The sequence below is a fragment of the Notolepis coatsorum genome, assembly GCF_963971535.1.
Source record: "Notolepis coatsorum genome assembly, chromosome: 9".
Classification (NCBI taxonomy): Eukaryota; Metazoa; Chordata; class Actinopteri; order Aulopiformes; family Paralepididae; genus Notolepis; species Notolepis coatsorum.
In genome coordinates, this window is record NC_140173.1 from 108,612,765 (window position 1) to 108,631,810 (window position 19,046).

Below are 19,046 nucleotides of genomic sequence, written 5' to 3' on the forward strand. Positions count from 1 at the left end.
TTTTTTACCGGATTGAGACGCATTTTTTAGCTAGACGTTCACAGAAAGGTAAAGAATGCTGAAAATATACACTTTGACTGCTGTTTTGATAGGGTTAGGGTCTTTACTCTTGGCTACATTTGAAAAAGAAACGCAACATCACTTAACCCCGTTAGCCCGACGGGCCCGGTACAGGGCCAATATTCATATCACGCCATAAATCGATCAATACAGAACGTATTAACACATTGACCGCCGGGCATTGTGCCCATCTCATACCCCTCTCTGCCACCGTTAAAAGCCTATGGAGATGTTTACCTTCTTTGCAGGGCTATAACTTTTAAAATTGTATTGCTATATTGACATTACTATGGCCCATTTAACATCGATTATCTATCGTTCAGGATGTGGGAACGTTATACTTTTTCATTCATACATTGTTGTGTTAATACCTTCTAGAATATATAAGTATGTTTTTAATCTTTTCTGCTGTAATTCCAAAAACGCTAGTTATAGGCCCAAACGCATATGATAGATTATCGATTGCTGTTTCTTTCCCATAGACGCTATATTAAAAAATTCAAATGTATATGATCGGTATACATTATGCTTCTTCATGCGTGGAGGAAAGGGGGGGGGGTTCGTTTATAATTCCTTGATCATCAGTAACGGCTTTATGTAGTATGGGTGATATATTGATCAGATGGTTTGCAGTGAAATGAATAAACAATCGGGCTGAAAATAACGTTATATTCCCCTTACGGTGGGCCGAAATATATATTAAATATTGATCTAAAAACGCTGTACAGCGATCTTGGCAGACAACGCATGGTGGGCAATAACGCTGGACAGCGTTTCCGGCGCTGGATGTGTTAATTAATGTTGCGTTTCTTTTTCAAATGTAGCCAAGAGTAAAGAACCTAACCCTGTCAAAACGGCAGTCAAAGTGTATATTTTCAGCACTACGTTTGTTTACCAATGATTTTAAGTGTTATCGAGTCGGAAAAACGATCATATTGACGCGAGGACATGGCGCAACCTAACTTGAGTGTAGTTTTTTGAGAGAAGAGACCCAGGGCTTTAGAATCTCATAAAACTACACTTCCCAGCTCATGCCAGCCCCTGTCAATCATCTGACTTTTTTTTTTATCTACCTTTTCTCCCCATTTTCAATTGTTCTCCCTTCCCCAATTTCGTATTGTCCAATTCTACCCTCCCCTGTCTCGAACACTGAACACTTAAGGCAACTAACATGTGCTTCCGCATTGCTCTGATTGGCCAACTGACCCCACGTGACGCTACGGCTCGTTTTCCCCCTACGCCGGTAACGCACGGCACTCAAACGCCAAGCGAGGCTGCTCGCGGAAATAGGCTGCTCGCGGAAATGTAATGTTATGTTCGAATCCGTAGAATACATATTTATCAAAACAACATATTTATCAAAACAACTACCAGATTCACTCATAGCGTTATTTCGTGACAACACAGCCCAGCTGTCAGAAACTGTACATTGTAACGTTATATAACGCAACGTTATATAATTACTGTAGAACGCAAGCTCTACGGTCTTTAACTATAAGCGTTTACACTCCCCACTTACTGTAGAACGCAAGCTCTACGGTCTTTAACTATAAGCGTTTACACTCCCCACTTACTGTAGAACGCAAGCTCTACTGTCTTTAACTATAAGCGTTTACACTCCCCACTTACTGTAGAACGCAAGCTCTACTGTATTTAACTATAAGCGTTTACACTCCCCACTTACTGTAGAACATGGTACATGAGTATATAGTATATACTAGGGATGTTGCACATTCGTCACTCAGTTTTAACATTGATGCACTTAGCTCAACTGGTTCGCCAGCTTGCTGTGGAGCCTATGGTCACAAGTTCGAATCACTTCAATTCTTTTTCCTGCAACATATCCACTCTTGAACAATGAAAAACTCCTTTTTCTTCTATTTACAAATAAGAGCAGCTCTGAAGGCTCACAGAGATGAACGTTATTTATAGCTAGTTACGTTTATATAGAGAGATGATACCGGTAAATTAATTAAACGTTAAAAAAAAAAAAAAAAAAAAAAAAAAATTGAAGTGATTCAAACATGTGACCATAGGCTCCACAGCAAGCTGGCGAACGAGTTGAGCTAAGTGCGTTGATGTTAAAACTGAGTGACGAATGTATAATTTACACTTGTGCCAATTGCCTACTTATTATTAACCTAGGTATTGTGTGAGCGTTGCTAATTAACCTGCGTGGTTATTATTATTAACCTTTACTGATTAACCTGCATGGTTATTATGTAGGGGGGAGCACGAATGCATTAAAGATGGCGGCTTTGTGTTTTTCTAAAAATGTCTCCGGCGTAGGGAATGAGCGTAGATCGGCTGGTATTCACAAAGGAGAGCGCTGGCCAATCAGAGAAACGCGGAAGTGCATGTTAGTTGCCTTAAGTGTTCACGCGTCTCGAACGCTGTTAGGCCATGCCTCCCACAAGCCGGCTGCAATGTGGACGAAGCCTTGCATCACGTGTCCCCTCCGGTACTCGAGGAGGCAGCCGTCGCATCTTTTCACCTGCACAGCGCGATCTCTCAGCGGCGAGGGTCTGCGTGGGAGGGACACGCCGCCCCCGTCGCTTCCTGATTCTACTGCGCAGGCGCACCAACCGACCTGTAGGAGTCGCTGTCCACAACGTCCGATCCCCACCCACCAACTTCCCACCCCCTAATACTGCCAATTGTATTAGTATGAACGACCAGCCAAGCTGGCTCGAACCCAGCATCTCCTGTGTTGGTGGCGAGCGCCTTGCCCACTGCGCCACCTAGCCGCCAATCATCTGACTTCTTCTTGTTTTTTTTTTTATAACTCCCGGTCCTTTTTTGATGGCACTCCATCCACCCTCTTCGGGGGACAACTTTATTATACATTTTAACTATTTACAGTGCTAAATAAAATAAAAAGTGTATCATCTGACTTCTAGCATGAAGGTTTTTCCCCCCCAGTTATTTTCAGAATCATATCTCACGGGTAGAACAAACCTGAATGTTATTGCCATAAATAGTTTCTCTACCTTTCTGTGAACGTCTAGCAAAAAACGGCATTGCAATCTGATGAAAAATGGCGGATACATTTACATTATAAAAAAAAGTAACTGTACTTACAGTAGATTTCATTCACGGTTTCTGCTGCCCTGTCAGGGGTGCCTGGTGGCACTAAATCCAGATTGAACTCTGCCATTGGAAAGGGGAGATTTGGCCCAATCCATAGATGTGTGACTTGGCCATAATATTATACAATATAATATATATAATTATATATAATATAATTTATAGGCCTGATATTCTATATTCATATTTCAAATTGCATGTTTCCGGATGGCAGAATTCAGTACTGTATCTACAAAACCTCCTGTAAATCATCTGCCCTTTATTCATTTGCTTAGATTTTTTGTACATTGATTTGATTTGATATTTTTTATTTTCGTGTACAGATGTATGCCCAGCCCATATGGGCTTACAAGACACATAACAATAAGTATATAATAATATACTTTACCAATTACTTAACAAATGACATAGACCAAGATGGCCATAAAAAAAGAAAAATACAAGAAAATACAATAAAACGTAATATAACACAAGCTGTACTCAATGTAAATAAACAGAAAAACAGAAAAACAAGGTGAATTCAAATACAATTATATAGGATACAGTGTGTTTTGTCTCAGGTGCCATGCCTTCTCCAAAAATCCTGCAAAACCGAAGATGTCCTCCACAAAAAAACAACTCAACATACAGCTCTCAGACTGCCAAAACAAATCTGGGTTTGCAATTTGAATTTTTTCAAATAAAGCCCTCCTCAAAGTGGTGTACAAAGGGCAATAAAAAACAAAATGATATTCATCCTCCACCACTCCCAGATCACACAGAACACACAACCGCTCCTCCTCAGGTTTACCCTGGAATCTACCCACTTCCACAGCCAATGGCAGGGTGCCAGACCTCAACTGGGCACACAGAGACCTCCGTCTTCTCTTTAAGTTTAACATTACATAAGGTTCAGTAAAATACTCATTTTTAATTGCAATATATTTTCTAAGTTTAGGTTTTTTCAAAATCTCCACCTTCCACTTATCCTGATGGATTGTTGATAATTTTGTTTTAATTATGTGAACCTTACACTGCAAATTGTTCATAAAAATCATACTCAAGTCAGTAGAAGAAAAAATCATAGACATCTCTCTTGACCAGGGATGACCGTGTGCTCTGTCCCAATTAAAAATCTTTTTAGTCACCCTGCCATTTGGCAGCTGGACCAGGCGGTTCCATAACCTCACCATTTCACCCTTTTGCTTGACCAAGCAAGAATCCCACCCCATGTCCCCTTCTATAGCCCCTTTTGGTGTGTATTTATGGACTCCTAAAAAGTATCTTATGGCCCGGTTCTGGATCGCATTACATTCAGGAGCATCATCAAAACCCCATACTCCAGCAGCATAAAACAAAACAGAACCCACCATTGAATCAAATAATTGTGTATATGTTGAAAACCCAAGGTCAGTGCACACTTTCATTTTACTCAACACGCCCCCTAGCGCCCTTCCTGCTGACTCAGACATTATTTTCCTTCCTTCTATGAAGCACATGTACTCATTAAAGGTAAAACCAAGATATTTATAAGAATGTGTGTAAATCAGAGGCGTTGGTCCAAATTGAAACTTATGACTACTCTGCTGTTCGTGTTTTTTCCTAAAGTGCATAATCTGTGTTTTTTCACTGTTAATCGCAAGTCTCCATTTCATGCACCAAGAACTCATAATATTCAACATGTTTTGTAAATTTGCTTCATTTTCTGCAAACAAAACAATATCATCAGCGTACAATAAAATACTTAGGATTATATTATCTATTGGAATACCAAGATTGGCTTGCTTGATTTCTTGCGCCAGGTCATTAACATAAAGGGCGAATAAAGTAGGAGAAAGCACATCTCCCTGTTTTACACCGAATGGTGTGGGGAACCAGCCGGTCCTAACATCATTCAGCTGCAGACAGGCAGATGGGGCCTTATGCAGGCTTTTGATAGCCTTATAAAATAGTCCATCAATACCAGAACAGATTAATTTATAGTCCAAAAGCTCTCTATTAATCCAGTCAAAGGCTTTTTTAAAGTCAACAAAACAAACAAATGTATTCTTGCCCTCGTCCAATCTGGCTCTCACCACCGATGATAAAACAAAAACATGATCAATACAAGCTCTCTTAGCCCTAAACCCATTCTGCTCATCCACCAACATTTCATTATATTCTAAGTATTTATTTAATCTATTATTAAGAACACTTGAGTATAATTTATAAACTGTACTGATCAAACTAATACCTCTGTAATTTAGTGGGACTCTAGGGTCAGCTTTTGCAGATTTGGGGATGGGCTTAATAATGGACTTGTTCCATATCGAGGGGATGGTGCCTGTGTTAAAACAAGTTTGATATAAACAGTGTAATACATTCAGCAGATAGGGAGTTTTAAGGACCTCGTTCGACAACTCCTCAATACCCATAGCTTTCTTCAGTTTCGCTCTGTCCACTACACTCTGTACCTCGTCTAACGTAATGTCACTATTTAATAATTCACAACCTGTAGGGCTATTGCTCATCCCAAGTTCGGCCTCACATTTTAACTTACATATTTCTGTCAGGAAACCATCATCAAATAAAGGGTGACTACTACAAGCATACAGACTACTATAGTCGGTTTCCCACTTTTTCAGAATCTGCTCAGTTTCAAAACATGATTCACCGTTATCCAATACAATCTCCATTGGGACTGTCTGGTTTTTTTTGGGGCCTAGTTTATTTATTTATTTCCAGAATTGCTGGGGATTACTGACTTGTAGTTGTTCTATATGGAGAGCTTGTCCTCTCTTGAAACGACGTTTGAAAAATCTGAGTTTCTTATCAAATTTAGTTTGACAAGCTTTAAATTCATTCAGTAAGTCTCTTCTCACACTCTGTTCCTTGCATTTTAGAAAAGATTTTTCGGCTGCCCTTGAATTAAGCCATAGCCCATTTCATTCATTATTCCAATAAGGTTGTTTGGTCTTAAAATACTTTTTGGGCGACCCGCCTTTCTTTGTAGCACAGTGTCGACCAATTTCTTTATGCAGAAAACTACATAAGTTATTGTAACAGAGATCAATATTCTCCTGGTTTTTCGGACCGTTATTCAAGAGCTCCATGACATCTAGTAAAGCCCCCTGGCAAATCTCAGAGGAAAGAAAATTAGCTGGCAGGTGTCTATTACATGGTTTGATTTGCTGCAGGGGTTCAACCATGCTCTGGATATTAACTGAGTCACCGGCCCGAAAGTGTAAGCATAGTACTGAATGATCAGGTAATCTACTATGGATATCAATAAGATTTGCACCTTCAGAGCCAACAAGTTCAGATGGTGTATAAACACTAAATTCAATGCATGATTTCAAGTCAACGTGAGGAGTTACAATGTAGTCCACAACAGCTCTCCCCTTTATAGAAATTGAAGTGAAATTATCTTTGTCAGCGTTTAATCTCCCATTTACTACACAGCATTTTGAGTCTTTTAAAAATTCAATGAAGGATTGTCCGTGTTTATTTACAGTCAGATCTAAAGCGGATCTAGGCGGGATGTCATCTGCCTCCACATAATCTTTCAGATCTGCAATGCGACTATTTAAATCACCACACAAATAAATAGCATCTGCATTAACTGTATACAATAACGTCAGTAAATGGTTAAAGAAAAAGTCTGCATTACGTCCCCAATGTGAGGTTTCCGGAGACAGATAACAAGAAATGATAATGAAAGAATACTTTGTCTCCCGGTGTTCAAAACGTAGAGCGAGAATTCCATCGTAGGCTTTGTCCACAATAATAACTGAGAATGTATCAAAAATAGTGTTCTTTACACAGATACCAACGCCGCCAGAGGCTTTAACCGCTCTTCTGTGAGCAACCCGATTATAACCAAACCAGGTGAAGCCATTGAACTCAAGCAAGTCTGTAGAAAGATGAGTCTCATTCAAGGAAATAAAATCTGGCTTTAACGAGTTTAGCAGTACAGTTCTAAGTTCACGGTTTGATGATGTCCATCCATTAACATTCCAGTGTACTAGTCGAAATTCTTTACTCACAGATACCAGGGGCTGGGCTTGCCCTTCTCAACTGTCCTCTTCAGGTGGGGGCCGTTTCATTAAGCGTCCATTCCCCGTCAGAAAGTAATCCTTCCCCGTTGGAATTCCTTTAAGAAGCGTTCTGAAGTTGAGGTCGACCAGCCGTTCTGTGTGTGACTTCGCTGCAGACACGTAAACACGCTGGTACTTTTCATTTTCCTTAAGGTTGCGTTTCAAGCGAAGCACTGCTATCTTCTCACGTAGAGACCGCAGCTCCAATTTCACGAGCCCCGGTTTAGCTCCCCTGGCTCGGAGACGCTCCACCGCGACTACGTCAGGTACTGGTTCACATCCAAGGCCATCACGCAGCAGTGCCCCTATATTGGTTTTCAGGTCCTCGCTGCTCTCGTCACTCTCCTGGGGTAATCCAACAATTATCAAGGAGACGTCCGGGTCAAATGGACTGAGTTGCAGGGTTCTTTCCTTCACACTCCTCTCGATGTCGGTCATTCTCTGTACCATAACACCCACATTCTGGTCAACGTAGCCCGTCATATCCTTCTTTGTGTCCTTAATCTTCTGCGTTATTTCCGCCGTTAGTTTCACCTCCAAAGACACACGCATTTCGTCAATCTTGCCATCTATGGACACACATAGTGCGTCCATTTTTTTGTCAATCTTGCCATCTATTGACTTACGAAGTGCGTCAATTTGGTCTGCAATCTTGTTCTGCATCTGACACATTTTTTCGTCCATGTTTGCACTGATGTTTATTTCCATCTCTTCCAGTCTATTCATGACAGCCGATATGTCTTCCTTCTCCGGATCCATCTCTTTCTTCTTAGGAGGCATCTGGATAACTTTTTAAAGTATATGCCTCAAGTATATATATATCTTCAAAAGCTTTTTTAAAGTATAACCAAGACAAACGTAAAACCATCAAGCTTTTAAGAACCTAAGCTCAATTAAAGCAAATGAAACACAGTTTCTCAGACACCAAACAAATGGGCAGGTGTGCTTGCCGCCATCTTGGAATAGATTGTACATGTGATCTCAAGAAGGTGCTGAATGAGCTCAGTTTTTCATGTCTGGTCAATTTTAGCATGGTGTTATTCACCGTCAAAGATAAAAAAAATAATTACAATTTACTCCTTTAAACAGGAGCTGTTTGGTGCGTGGATCTCTCACACACATATTGCTTTTGAATGACTGATGTGTTGTGTGTTTTGTGGGCTCAAGGCTCATGGAACTTACTTATGTAACCGTTCAATTCAAGTTGTAAAATGTATAGACAAACCTGGGATACGTGTAGATGCAGAAAACACACCTTAGTTAACATTCAGCACAATGCACTGTGTGTGGTACACTCCCACACACATACATACACATGCACAAGGACTGACCTTGGGATGGTGTATGGGGCTGCTGGCCAGGCCAGGTGTTCTGTAGGCGTGCCTCTCGAGCTCAGCTGTGGGGGTTTTAGAACGCCCAGGAGCTACCAGGCCAGACAGCTTTCTGGCTGCTACGCACGCACGCGCGCGCACACACACACACACACACACACACACACACACACAGACACACACACACACACACACACACACACACACACACACACACACACACACACACACACACACACACACACACACACACACACACACACACACACACACACACACACACACACACACACACACACACACACACACACACACACACACACACACAATTAGAAAATGTAATCCTAAAGGCTTTCTTGCATGTTATTTTGCATCTCCAGATGAATTATCTGAATTCTTACTAAGAATTGGCAAAGCTGTTGCAGAATTGTAACAGAGGCTATGACATCAAGTGAAAGGGTAATGCTTTGGGACAGCATTCGTATTGCCTGAGAGAACATAGACGGCCTTCGTATCGTCCTATAGACCATAGACAGCATTTTTATTGTGAAACCAAACCATAGACCGCTTTTGTATTGTCCTAGAGACCATAGACAGCCTTCATATTGTCCTAGAGACCATAGACAGCCTTCATATTGTCCTAGAGACCATAGACAGCCATCGTATTGTCCTAGAGACCATAGACAGCCTTCGTATTGTCCTAGAGACCATAGACAGCCTTCATATTGTCCTAGAGACTATAGACAGCCTTCATATTGTCCTAGAGACTATAGACAGCCTTCATATTGTCCTAGAGACCATAGACAGCCTTCATATTGTCCTAGAGACTATAGACAGCCATCGTATTGTCCTAGAGACCATAGACAGCCATCGTATTGTCCTAGAGACCATAGACAGCCATCGTATTGTCATAGAGACTGTAGGTCTCTGTAGGAATGACAATGTCTGAGGTAATCCTCTGCAGTGCTCACTGACTTTTTACTTACTTGATACACAATACCACATATTGCAATAACATAGTGTAATAATCAAAATAATACCATAATAATAATAATGATAAGTATCACTCATAATTTTTTGTTCAAGTTAACAAATTAAAGCTGAATCATGACCAAAGGAATAACACACAATTTGTTTTAGGATGGATTTTTCCATTAATGATCACGCTATCAGCCTTACAGTGATTATTCTGCCCCCGAGTGTTTGTGGCATTCTGTTTGCTGTAGTGTGTATATGTATACATACATGGTTTGTTGCTGGCCGACTGGGGACTGACTCCGCGCGTGGCCCGAGGCATGCTGGGAGCCTGCAGACTGGCCTGATAAAGAGAGTCCAGCTCCGACAGCTCCTCATTGGGCGAGCCGGCCACGGCCCCGCCACCAACCACACCAGGTGCATTCTGGGGGGCGCTGTAGTAGCGGCTGACGTTCTCCGCCCAGCGATCCACGGGCATGGCTGCCGGTCTGTAGTCCTGGTGGGTGGCCGGGGAGGGGGTCCGGCCCGTTCGACTTGAAGGGGTCGGAGGGATACCGTGAGCATCTGAGGTGGCCACTGTGGCGTAGAGGGACGTGTTCAGCGGCGAATCGACCGAGTCAGGCCGATCCAAGCTCCAGCAAGACCAGTTACGGGTTGGGTTTGCGGGAGGGGGCGGGCCTAACCTGGAGGAGGAGGCGGGGTTAGAGACGGGAGAGTGGCTGTGAGCAGGCGGAGGGGCCTGAGTGTTTCTGGGGTAATATGGCTCTTCTTCGTTGGAGTTGTGGGACCCGACTGGTGAGGGGGTCCGGGAGGAAGGCCTGGGGGCGTGGAGGGTCTGGGCTGGAGCCGGGACAGGGGGGATGCCATTCCAGTGTGAAGGTGTGTCAACTGCCTCGAGTGGAGGCGGGGGTGGCGGTGGGGGTAAGTCATCCAGGGAACCCCGGTCCCAGGAGTCAACACACAGGGCAGGTAGGGACACAGCGTTGACCTTATGGAGGGGTCTCCCATTGTGGGAGCAGGGGCTCTCAGGGGCCCAGTGTCCCCCCTTTCCCTCCGTCCCCCCATAAGGCGCTGAGCAGCCCCTGCTGTCCTCGGTAGGTAGACCCGTAGGGGACACGGTGGTAGAACCAGGGTCAGGGAGGGACATTGTATTCGGAGGGAGGGGCTTAACGTGGAAGGGAGAAGAAAGTGGGCCATGCAGGTCCTGATTGGCTGCTGATTGGTCCTCCTGTGTGTCTGTCAGCAGTATTTGGACCGCGACAAGCTTTTCACTAGAGGGGGAGGAGAAGGAGTGGGGTTACTTGAGTCTGAATCTTGTTTGAGTGTGAATGTGTAGCAATAGAGAGACCATGTCTTCACATGAGAGGTAGTGAATGTGCGAATGCGTGTATAGTGTGCATATGTGTGTATGTGTAGGCCTATTTTCCTCTGAAGCATGTTAGAAACAGATGGTGTCTTTCAAGGTTTGGCTATGGTGAGGCTTAGGGACTGGTTATGTGTTTGTGCTTGAATGTGTATCCGTGTTTCAGAAGTGGCCCCTGGGGAGATTATCTTGTGCCCCTCAAGGACACACTCACTCGCACAGGCCCCATGAGAGGTCACAGTTTACACCGACAACATGCCTCTCTACCCAGCAAAGCTGCTCACCAGGTTCCCTATGGATCCATACTTGTTTGTGTACAAGAGACATCCTAACAGACTGAAAAGTTGGAATTCTACTATAACACAATACATTTTATTATTATTATTATATATATATTTTTAAATAACATAATCTTTCGTCTATCAGGTTATTATACTTAACGGAGCACCTCTTCTCAGAGCGTTAAATTCCGATTTTCCTTCCACTTATTTGCTTAACTCATTCCCGCCAACAACAATTGTATTCATTATTCATCCAGGGACCTTGGTGTTACCATAGGGAATGAGTCTGAGATCGCCAAAGTGCAATACCGACTGCATCCAGCTAGACGGCAGTATCGAGCACCCTTTGAAACCTTGTATCTTGGCCTGTGCAACGGTCAAATGTCACCGGGCTCACTTTTCTTTGTTGGCTAATAGAGCGGTTATAACGATCGGATTGGGAAGCGTCAAATGCTCCCGATGCATGATGTGTGGTGGATTATGTTGGCGAAACGATCAACACCAATACTGGGACTCGCAATCAGATAATTGGAATATTCTTTTTGGGGTACATCCTAGTGAAGGTAAGGGCTATATTATATCAATCCTGCGTTGATCCAACCATGTCTTCAACCCGATCGCAACATGTCTGTGTAACATTACTCCACAACGTATGCCGTTGGCAGTGTTGGGAAAGTTCACTTTCTACACAAACTAGTTCAGTTCACAGTTCAACATTTTTTAAATGAACTAGTTCAGTTCATAGTTCATAATTGAACATTTTGAACTAAAGTTCATGGTTTCAAAAATGAACTAATTTATAGTTTATAGTTATTTTTTCAATACGTTGCTGCAAGCTATTATTTGTAAAAATTATTGAACCACAGACAGCAATCGGAATACTGGCATTTCCATAACTCTTTGCTGCCGCCCATTCAGTCCACACTAGTAGCAGCTGCAGCTTTCATCTCTACAGTATATTTTCAAAAACATGAGGAAAAACTTTGCTTGAATTGTCTTTATTATGAAAACAAAAACAGGACTTTTGCTTATTCTCAATGTGCCGTTTAAGGTTTGCTGTCGACGTCGTCGATGTACGGACTTGCTTTTTCAAACCGGGCGGACACAGTTTACAGGCAAACGTTAATTTTTTTCCATCTGAGTCAGTACTGACTTTAACGTTAAACTCTTTTAAATGCTCATACGCCGTAGAGTCTGACTCTGAGCGAGTGCTGCTACAGCTGCTCTCGGCTTCGTCCATGATACTAATGCTCACCGGTTCCGCGTTCCACATTGTTTGTTGTGATGATGTATATTTTAGTGCGACAGCCAGGGGTGACAGGCGCGTGTTGCCAGATTGGGTGGTTTTCCGCATTATTTTGAAGCCTGTTTACGGTGTGTTTTAACTGGGTTTCCGGCTGAAAGGCATATGAAATCTGGCACACTTTTGAACGCCGTTATAGTACAGTGCTGAGAATGAACGCACTTTTGAACGCCGTTATACAGCGCTGAGAATGAACGCGTTCTCAATTACGTTCATTTAGCGGAAATACAGTACGTTCAGTTCACGTTCGCCCAAAATACGAACGCGTTCATGAAAGATCGTTCATTGAACGCGTTCAGGTACATCACTGGCCGTTGGTGACGATCAAAGCATAAAAAAACGACCCCCCCACCCCCCCCTTTCATGCATTCATGATGAAACATAATACCTATGATATAGATTTGATTTTGGAATAATAGGGTGTACAGGCAAGAAACGGCAACGTTTATAGTAGAAATGACGTATAAGGCTATTACTCAGCCCTTCGGGAATTACCCCAGACCACGTTATAACCATACTTATATTCACCACGGTATAACACGGGAACATATGGATGAAGAAATTAATTATCTTTCACATATTGAACAATAGATAGGTGATGTCAAATGGGCCATAGTATTGTATCCATAGCTATAATATATAATATAGTTATAGCTCTACAAACAAAGTGACGCACTCCTATCTTTTAAAGCGTGGCAGTGCTAGAACGGCAGTCAATGAGTTAAGAGGCTATCTTAGATAACTTTCCAAGATATCTTAGCATTTCAGATATCACCACTGCTGGACCTACAGTTCTTTGGCCTCAGCACGCCAGCCAACAAGAACACTGTAGGGGCAGTGGGTAGTAAATGCATGAATGAGGTTTACAGCAGTAGAAACTGTTAAAATAATGTGAAATCAAATTATATCAAATAATAAATACTGCGCAGTGTCTACTTATCTTTACCTTGAATCATTACAAATGTACACTGTACCCTGATACACTGAACCGATACACTGTACCCTGATACACTGTACCCTGATACACGGAACCCTGATACACTGAACCGATACACTGTACCCTGATACACTGATCCGATACACTGTACCCTGATACACTGAACCGATACACTGTACCCTGATACACTGAACCGATACACTGAACCCTGATACACTGAACCCTGATACACTGAACCGATACACTGTACCCTGATACACTGAACCCTGATACTGTACCCTGATACACTGAACCGATACACTGTACCCTGATCCGATACACTGTAACCTGATACACTGAACCGATACACTGACTGTACCCTGGTACACTGAACCGATACACTGAACCCTGATACACTGAACTGATACACTGAACCCTGGTACACTGAACCGATACACTGTACCCTGATCCGATACACTGTACCCTGATACACTGTACCCTGATACACTGTACCCTGATACACTGAACCGATACACTGTACCCTGATACACTGAACCGATACACTGAACCCTGATACACTGAAGTGAACCCTGAACCGATACACAGAACCCTGATACACTGAACCGATACACTGAACCCTGATACAGTGATACACTGAACCGATACACTGTACCCTGATACACTGAACCGATAAACTGAACCCTGATACACTGAACCCTGATACACTGTACCCTGATACACTGAACCCTGATACACTGTTCCCTGATACACTGTACCCTGATACACTGAACCCTGATACACTGTTCCCTGATACACTGTACCCTGATACACTGAACCCTGATACACTGTTCCCTGATACACTGAACCCTAATACACTGAACTCTCATATACTGAATCCTCTGTACCCTGATACACTGTACTAGGGGTGGGTGGTATATATCGGTAGAAATCTGTGCCAAGGTAGAGATTTGACTCTACTGGATATACCGATAGAAGCTAGCAAACTGTGTACTGCCATTAAAATATAATAAATTAGTTTGTGGAAAAAGACATGTCCAAAAGTTGGCCCATTATTGGCTAATAAAAAGAACACACAACGTAAACCTTGCAGTAAACAAACCAATGCTTTCTGAAATAGAGAGGGCAGCAAGTCAGCGACCGTGATGCAGGAGCTCCCGTTCCTGATGCAACAATAAATTCCTGTCAAATATTATCTGTGTTTATTGAGCTTATTGCTTTTATTGTCAATCAAAAGTCACAGTTACCATTTGTAATAATAAACGTTACATTACCTCCACTCTGTCTGCACTGTTTGGGTCCATGTTTGTATAACTATGTTTAGTTAGCCAGAATTTCAGCGTGTCCGTCCTTATCAAATAGTAATAATTATTAATTAACGTTACTTTACCTCCACTCTGTCTGCACTGCAGCAGCTCTCTCCACTCATTGAACACCAGATTTCTTGAGTAAAAAGTATTTTGGTGAACCAGGATGGTTTAGTGGTTTAGATGGTTTATGGTTGGGTATTAGGGTCCATGTAATAACAGCTAGCCACAACTTAAGCGTGTCAGTCCGTATCAATAGTTTATGAGTACACAAAGTAGGCAACGTGTTGTTGACATAATTTGGAAACGGAAAAACACTAACCATTGTTTTTACCTTTTAGATTACGCTATGGTAGCTGTCAACCCTGATGCAGCACCAGCCTGAAGCCAATGATAGAAAGTTGGCCAAGTTATATAAAGGGCGCCATCTTGCTGCCATTTATCTCCAACTAGGAAAATGGTTGGCTAGAAAATATGTAACAATGTCCTCTATATTTTCACTGTGATGCGATCCAAGACTATTTAAAAAAAAATCTTTTATAATAATTAGATGGCAGAGAACCACAAGTTACTCAATGGCCACAGAAAAGGGTTTTATAGCTAAAATGGCTTCCAATGAAAAATGCAATGGCCAAACTAACAGCTGAGCAAAACAATCTCAGAAAAAAGTCGGTAGTTAAAGGGAAAACACAAGGCTTTCTGATTCAACTGATTTGACTATACAAAGCCATCTGAATCTCAGCAGCAGGGCATTCAAGCACAGGTTGCCCATTTTCTTTCCCCAAAACGGATTATTTTCTAGCAAGATAATCCAGGATTATCAACCACTGGTGGAGCTCCAGCTGAAGCCAGGGGGGGTCAGGAGGCAGCCACGCCTGAAGCTGTAGCCAAGTCAGAGTAGAGGAGATGGGGGGGGATAGAGAAGTGCAGGTACCTGGGGGGTCCCTGGAGCTCTGGCCCCTCCTGTTGCTGCTCGTTGTCTGCATCCGTGTCCTGTTGTTGTTGTTGTTGTTGTGGTTGTTGTTGCTGCTGCATGCGCTGTTGCAGGCCCCGAGCTCTCCTCATGCACTTTTGCAGCCGGGCCTCAGCCACTGTTCTGCTATGAGTGCTACCTCCACTCTCATGCATGGGAAGCCTGAGTTTAGCTACAGTTTAGCCAAATTAAAAACAACAGAAATGGAAACAAAAACAAAAAAAGAGGAAAGGGGCGGGGCATAAAGAAAGGAAACAAAAGAGGGGGGGAAATGCAGAAAATAATTTGTTGAGTTGTATGGATTGCATGCAAAAAAAGTTAAAACAAATAAATATAAATCAAGCATATACTTGGCACAAAATCAAATTATATTAGACTGTTCAAATTATGGAAGATGGTGGTGGTGGGAGGGGGTGTAGGGTACAAACAAACCAAGGTTTGGTGAGTAACATGGATGTCATTGTGTGTGTGTGTGTGTGTGTGTGTGTGTGTGTGTGTGTGTGTGTGTGTGTGTGTGTGTGTGTGTGTGTGTGTGTGTGTGTGTGTGTGTGTGTGTGTGTGTGTGTATGTTTAAAGTGTGGGTGCATGGTGGAATGGAGATGGACACAAGCACAATGGGGGAACTTAAGATCCACAGTCATACTCAAAAATCATCAAATCCATGTCTCATTATAGTATGGCAAAATGGTGAAATCATAGTTGATATAACGCTAAATTAACCAAATCAAAATTAAATCATGTTAGGCCAAAAAATAAACCTCAAATGTTAAACTATAGTAAACGTCAGTAAGCTTGACAAAATACCTACAAGCAGCCAAATGGAAGCATCCATTAGTCCTGACCCCAACCCAAATGGATGCCTCCCTAACAGAACTTTGAGTTTGGGTCTTTAGGACTCGCTGTAGATCTTAAAACAGAGCAATGGAAGCATGCGGTTTTGAGAGACAGTGATTCATTTGACAAGGGAAATGGGTGTAGTTGTGGATTTGTGGGTGTGTGCATGTGTGTATTAGTGTATATGCGAGTGTCTGAGATGCAGTGTATGTTTTGTGTAAGCATTCCTCAGAGGCTGACAAACAGTCACTATTATACAACTCACACATAGACGAACACCAAAATGCTCACAAACAATGCATGGTAACAGACAAATACACACACCAACACACACACACTTCATGTTCACATGACAGAATGAGCCCACACACAGTAAATGAGCCTAGGGGAGCAATGGTTGTTATACCACCGCTCTTGCCTCTCCCTTACCACGTTGCCAGGGTGGTCGCTATGGCGATGGGTAAACAACATGCTTAAATTAGCATTCGAAACCAAGCGCCAAGCTGCTGGACATATCTCCCGTGACCTCATGTAATGTAGCGGGCTGTTGTTTGGACAGTCATGATTGCCTCTCGACATTCTGAATAGCTAGTGGCTCCAGCTAATGTGTGCAGAAAACTGCAGATTGGAACAGCGATTAACACATTCGGGGCCATTGGGATTAGACTATGAGGCCAGCTTTTCATTACAAGTTTTCACTGTGCGTGAGGTTGTTTGTAGAGCTAAATCTATATTTTATATTATTGCTATGTGTCCATTAGGGGTGGGGGAAAAAATCGATACGTAGTAGTATTGCGATACTTTGAGTGGCGATACTGTATCGATACAGGGACGCCAAGTATCAATATTTAATTATTCATAAAAAATAAAAAATAAAATAATGTTGTATAAGGAAGTTGCATTGTTCATTTCAATACCTGTAATAGTACAGTAGTCCACACACACACATGTGCATTCAGTTAAGTTGGAATATGCCTGTAATACAAACAGTTCAGTTTGTCAGGTACATGCAACACAGATTACAGTGTTTACATTCTACAGTCTGCTTGAGAAAATATAATGTTTTGCAATAAAAATTATTGAAGTGAGATGAACAGACTGAACTTTATTTTATTAGATAAAACATGTTGACAAAGTGCGATACTATCGTATTGTGACGGAAGTATCGCGATAGTATCGTATCGTGAGGTCTCTGGCGATTCCCTCCCCTAGGGTCCATTGTCATTGTCAATTGACAGTATAAACCTTCCCTTCAATATGCCATAAATTTTTTTTTCATCAATACATTCCCGTTTTATAGCGTTGTGAATATGAACTATATACCGCAATGGTCTGGGGTAATTCCTGCAAAGCTAGTTATAGGGCGCTAAGCTAATAACGTTAAATCGATTGGCGTTTCGGCCCTACACAAGCTAGAGTTAAACATTAAAATGCATATGATCGGTATCATGTTCCACCATGAATGCATGAAAGGGGGGGGGGGGGGAAGCCGTTTCTGAATATTGATTACCAATAACGGCATTCGTTATTGCAACATCATACGCTGACCGGGTGGATGGCTATGAGAACAAGGCCCGATCAGACTGAAATTGACGTCAAATCGATCTTACCTGTGGCCGGTTGGATTCCAAAAAGAATTTCCCAGTTATTTGATCACCATCTGGTAGATCGATATGTCCATTGGCTGATGCTATATTCCTTTACTGCATACTGAATTCAGCGTCGCAAAAAGTATTCCAGGCGATCTGGTGAAGCCATAGCTTTAGGCTAACAGAAAAGCTAACCCGGAGCGAATTTTTTTTTACACCTGGTCTGCAACAGGGGAAACTGCATTCTCGAGACAGCGCCAATACCAGGATCTGGCTGGTACTGCACTTTCGGAGTCCCGATATGCCTTTTCCAGCCAAAATACAGCTCTGTGACATTGAGTAGGATATTAAAATGGAATAAAAGCAAAACCGAGTTTACCACGTATATATACGTGGTTGGCCTTCAAAGGATGGCGCCCCATTCACGTATTTATACGTGGTTGGCCAGGAATGTGTTAACAGTTTGACACTGTTAATTAAACAAGCTTCAGAGTTGGAATACTCTGTACTTCTTCTGAAGTTGCACCAAATACTTTCACAGTGAGATGCTTCTGTTGAAGTTGAAGCAGTAAACTACTTCTTGTGAAGCTTAATAAGGCCTTGATCAGTGAAGTAAAATAATCAATAATAATCTCTCTCACACACACGCGCACACACACACTTATAAACAAGTCTTCAACATCAACAGCTGTTTTTCAGGTTGTGCATGCAGCTAGTCAAAATAGGAATACTGTGACCTAGGATCACCAGTTGGGTCAGAGACCCTTTATGACTTTAGTCTGTGGTAAAGACCGGTAACCTGGTCTCTACAAATGCCTGGTCAAAGCTTGGTTGTGATGAAGGTTGAGACATATGACAGAGTTGCATTATGATAGGGTGACCATATTTTGATTTCCAAAAAAGAGGACATAGCGTGGAATAAACTCGCCGAAACGGTAAAGTGTGCCACGGGCA

General features: G+C 42.4%; 1 protein-coding gene across 2 annotated transcripts in view; it reads right to left on the reverse strand.

Moving 5' to 3' along the window:
- The window catches only part of LOC311234047 (ubiquitin carboxyl-terminal hydrolase 54-like), a 121,904-nt gene that overhangs the window by 10,997 nt on the left and 91,861 nt on the right, over positions 1-19,046 (reverse strand). For both annotated transcript variants that reach the window (XM_084321138.1, XM_084321137.1), the window contains 3 exons: positions 15,631-15,841; positions 9,779-10,779; positions 8,534-8,652 (listed from right to left, as the gene is read on the reverse strand). In XM_084321138.1, the coding sequence (XP_084177264.1) occupies positions 8,534-8,652; positions 9,779-10,779; positions 15,631-15,841 (1,331 nt within the window). The remainder of the gene's footprint in view (positions 1-8,533; positions 8,653-9,778; positions 10,780-15,630; positions 15,842-19,046) is intronic.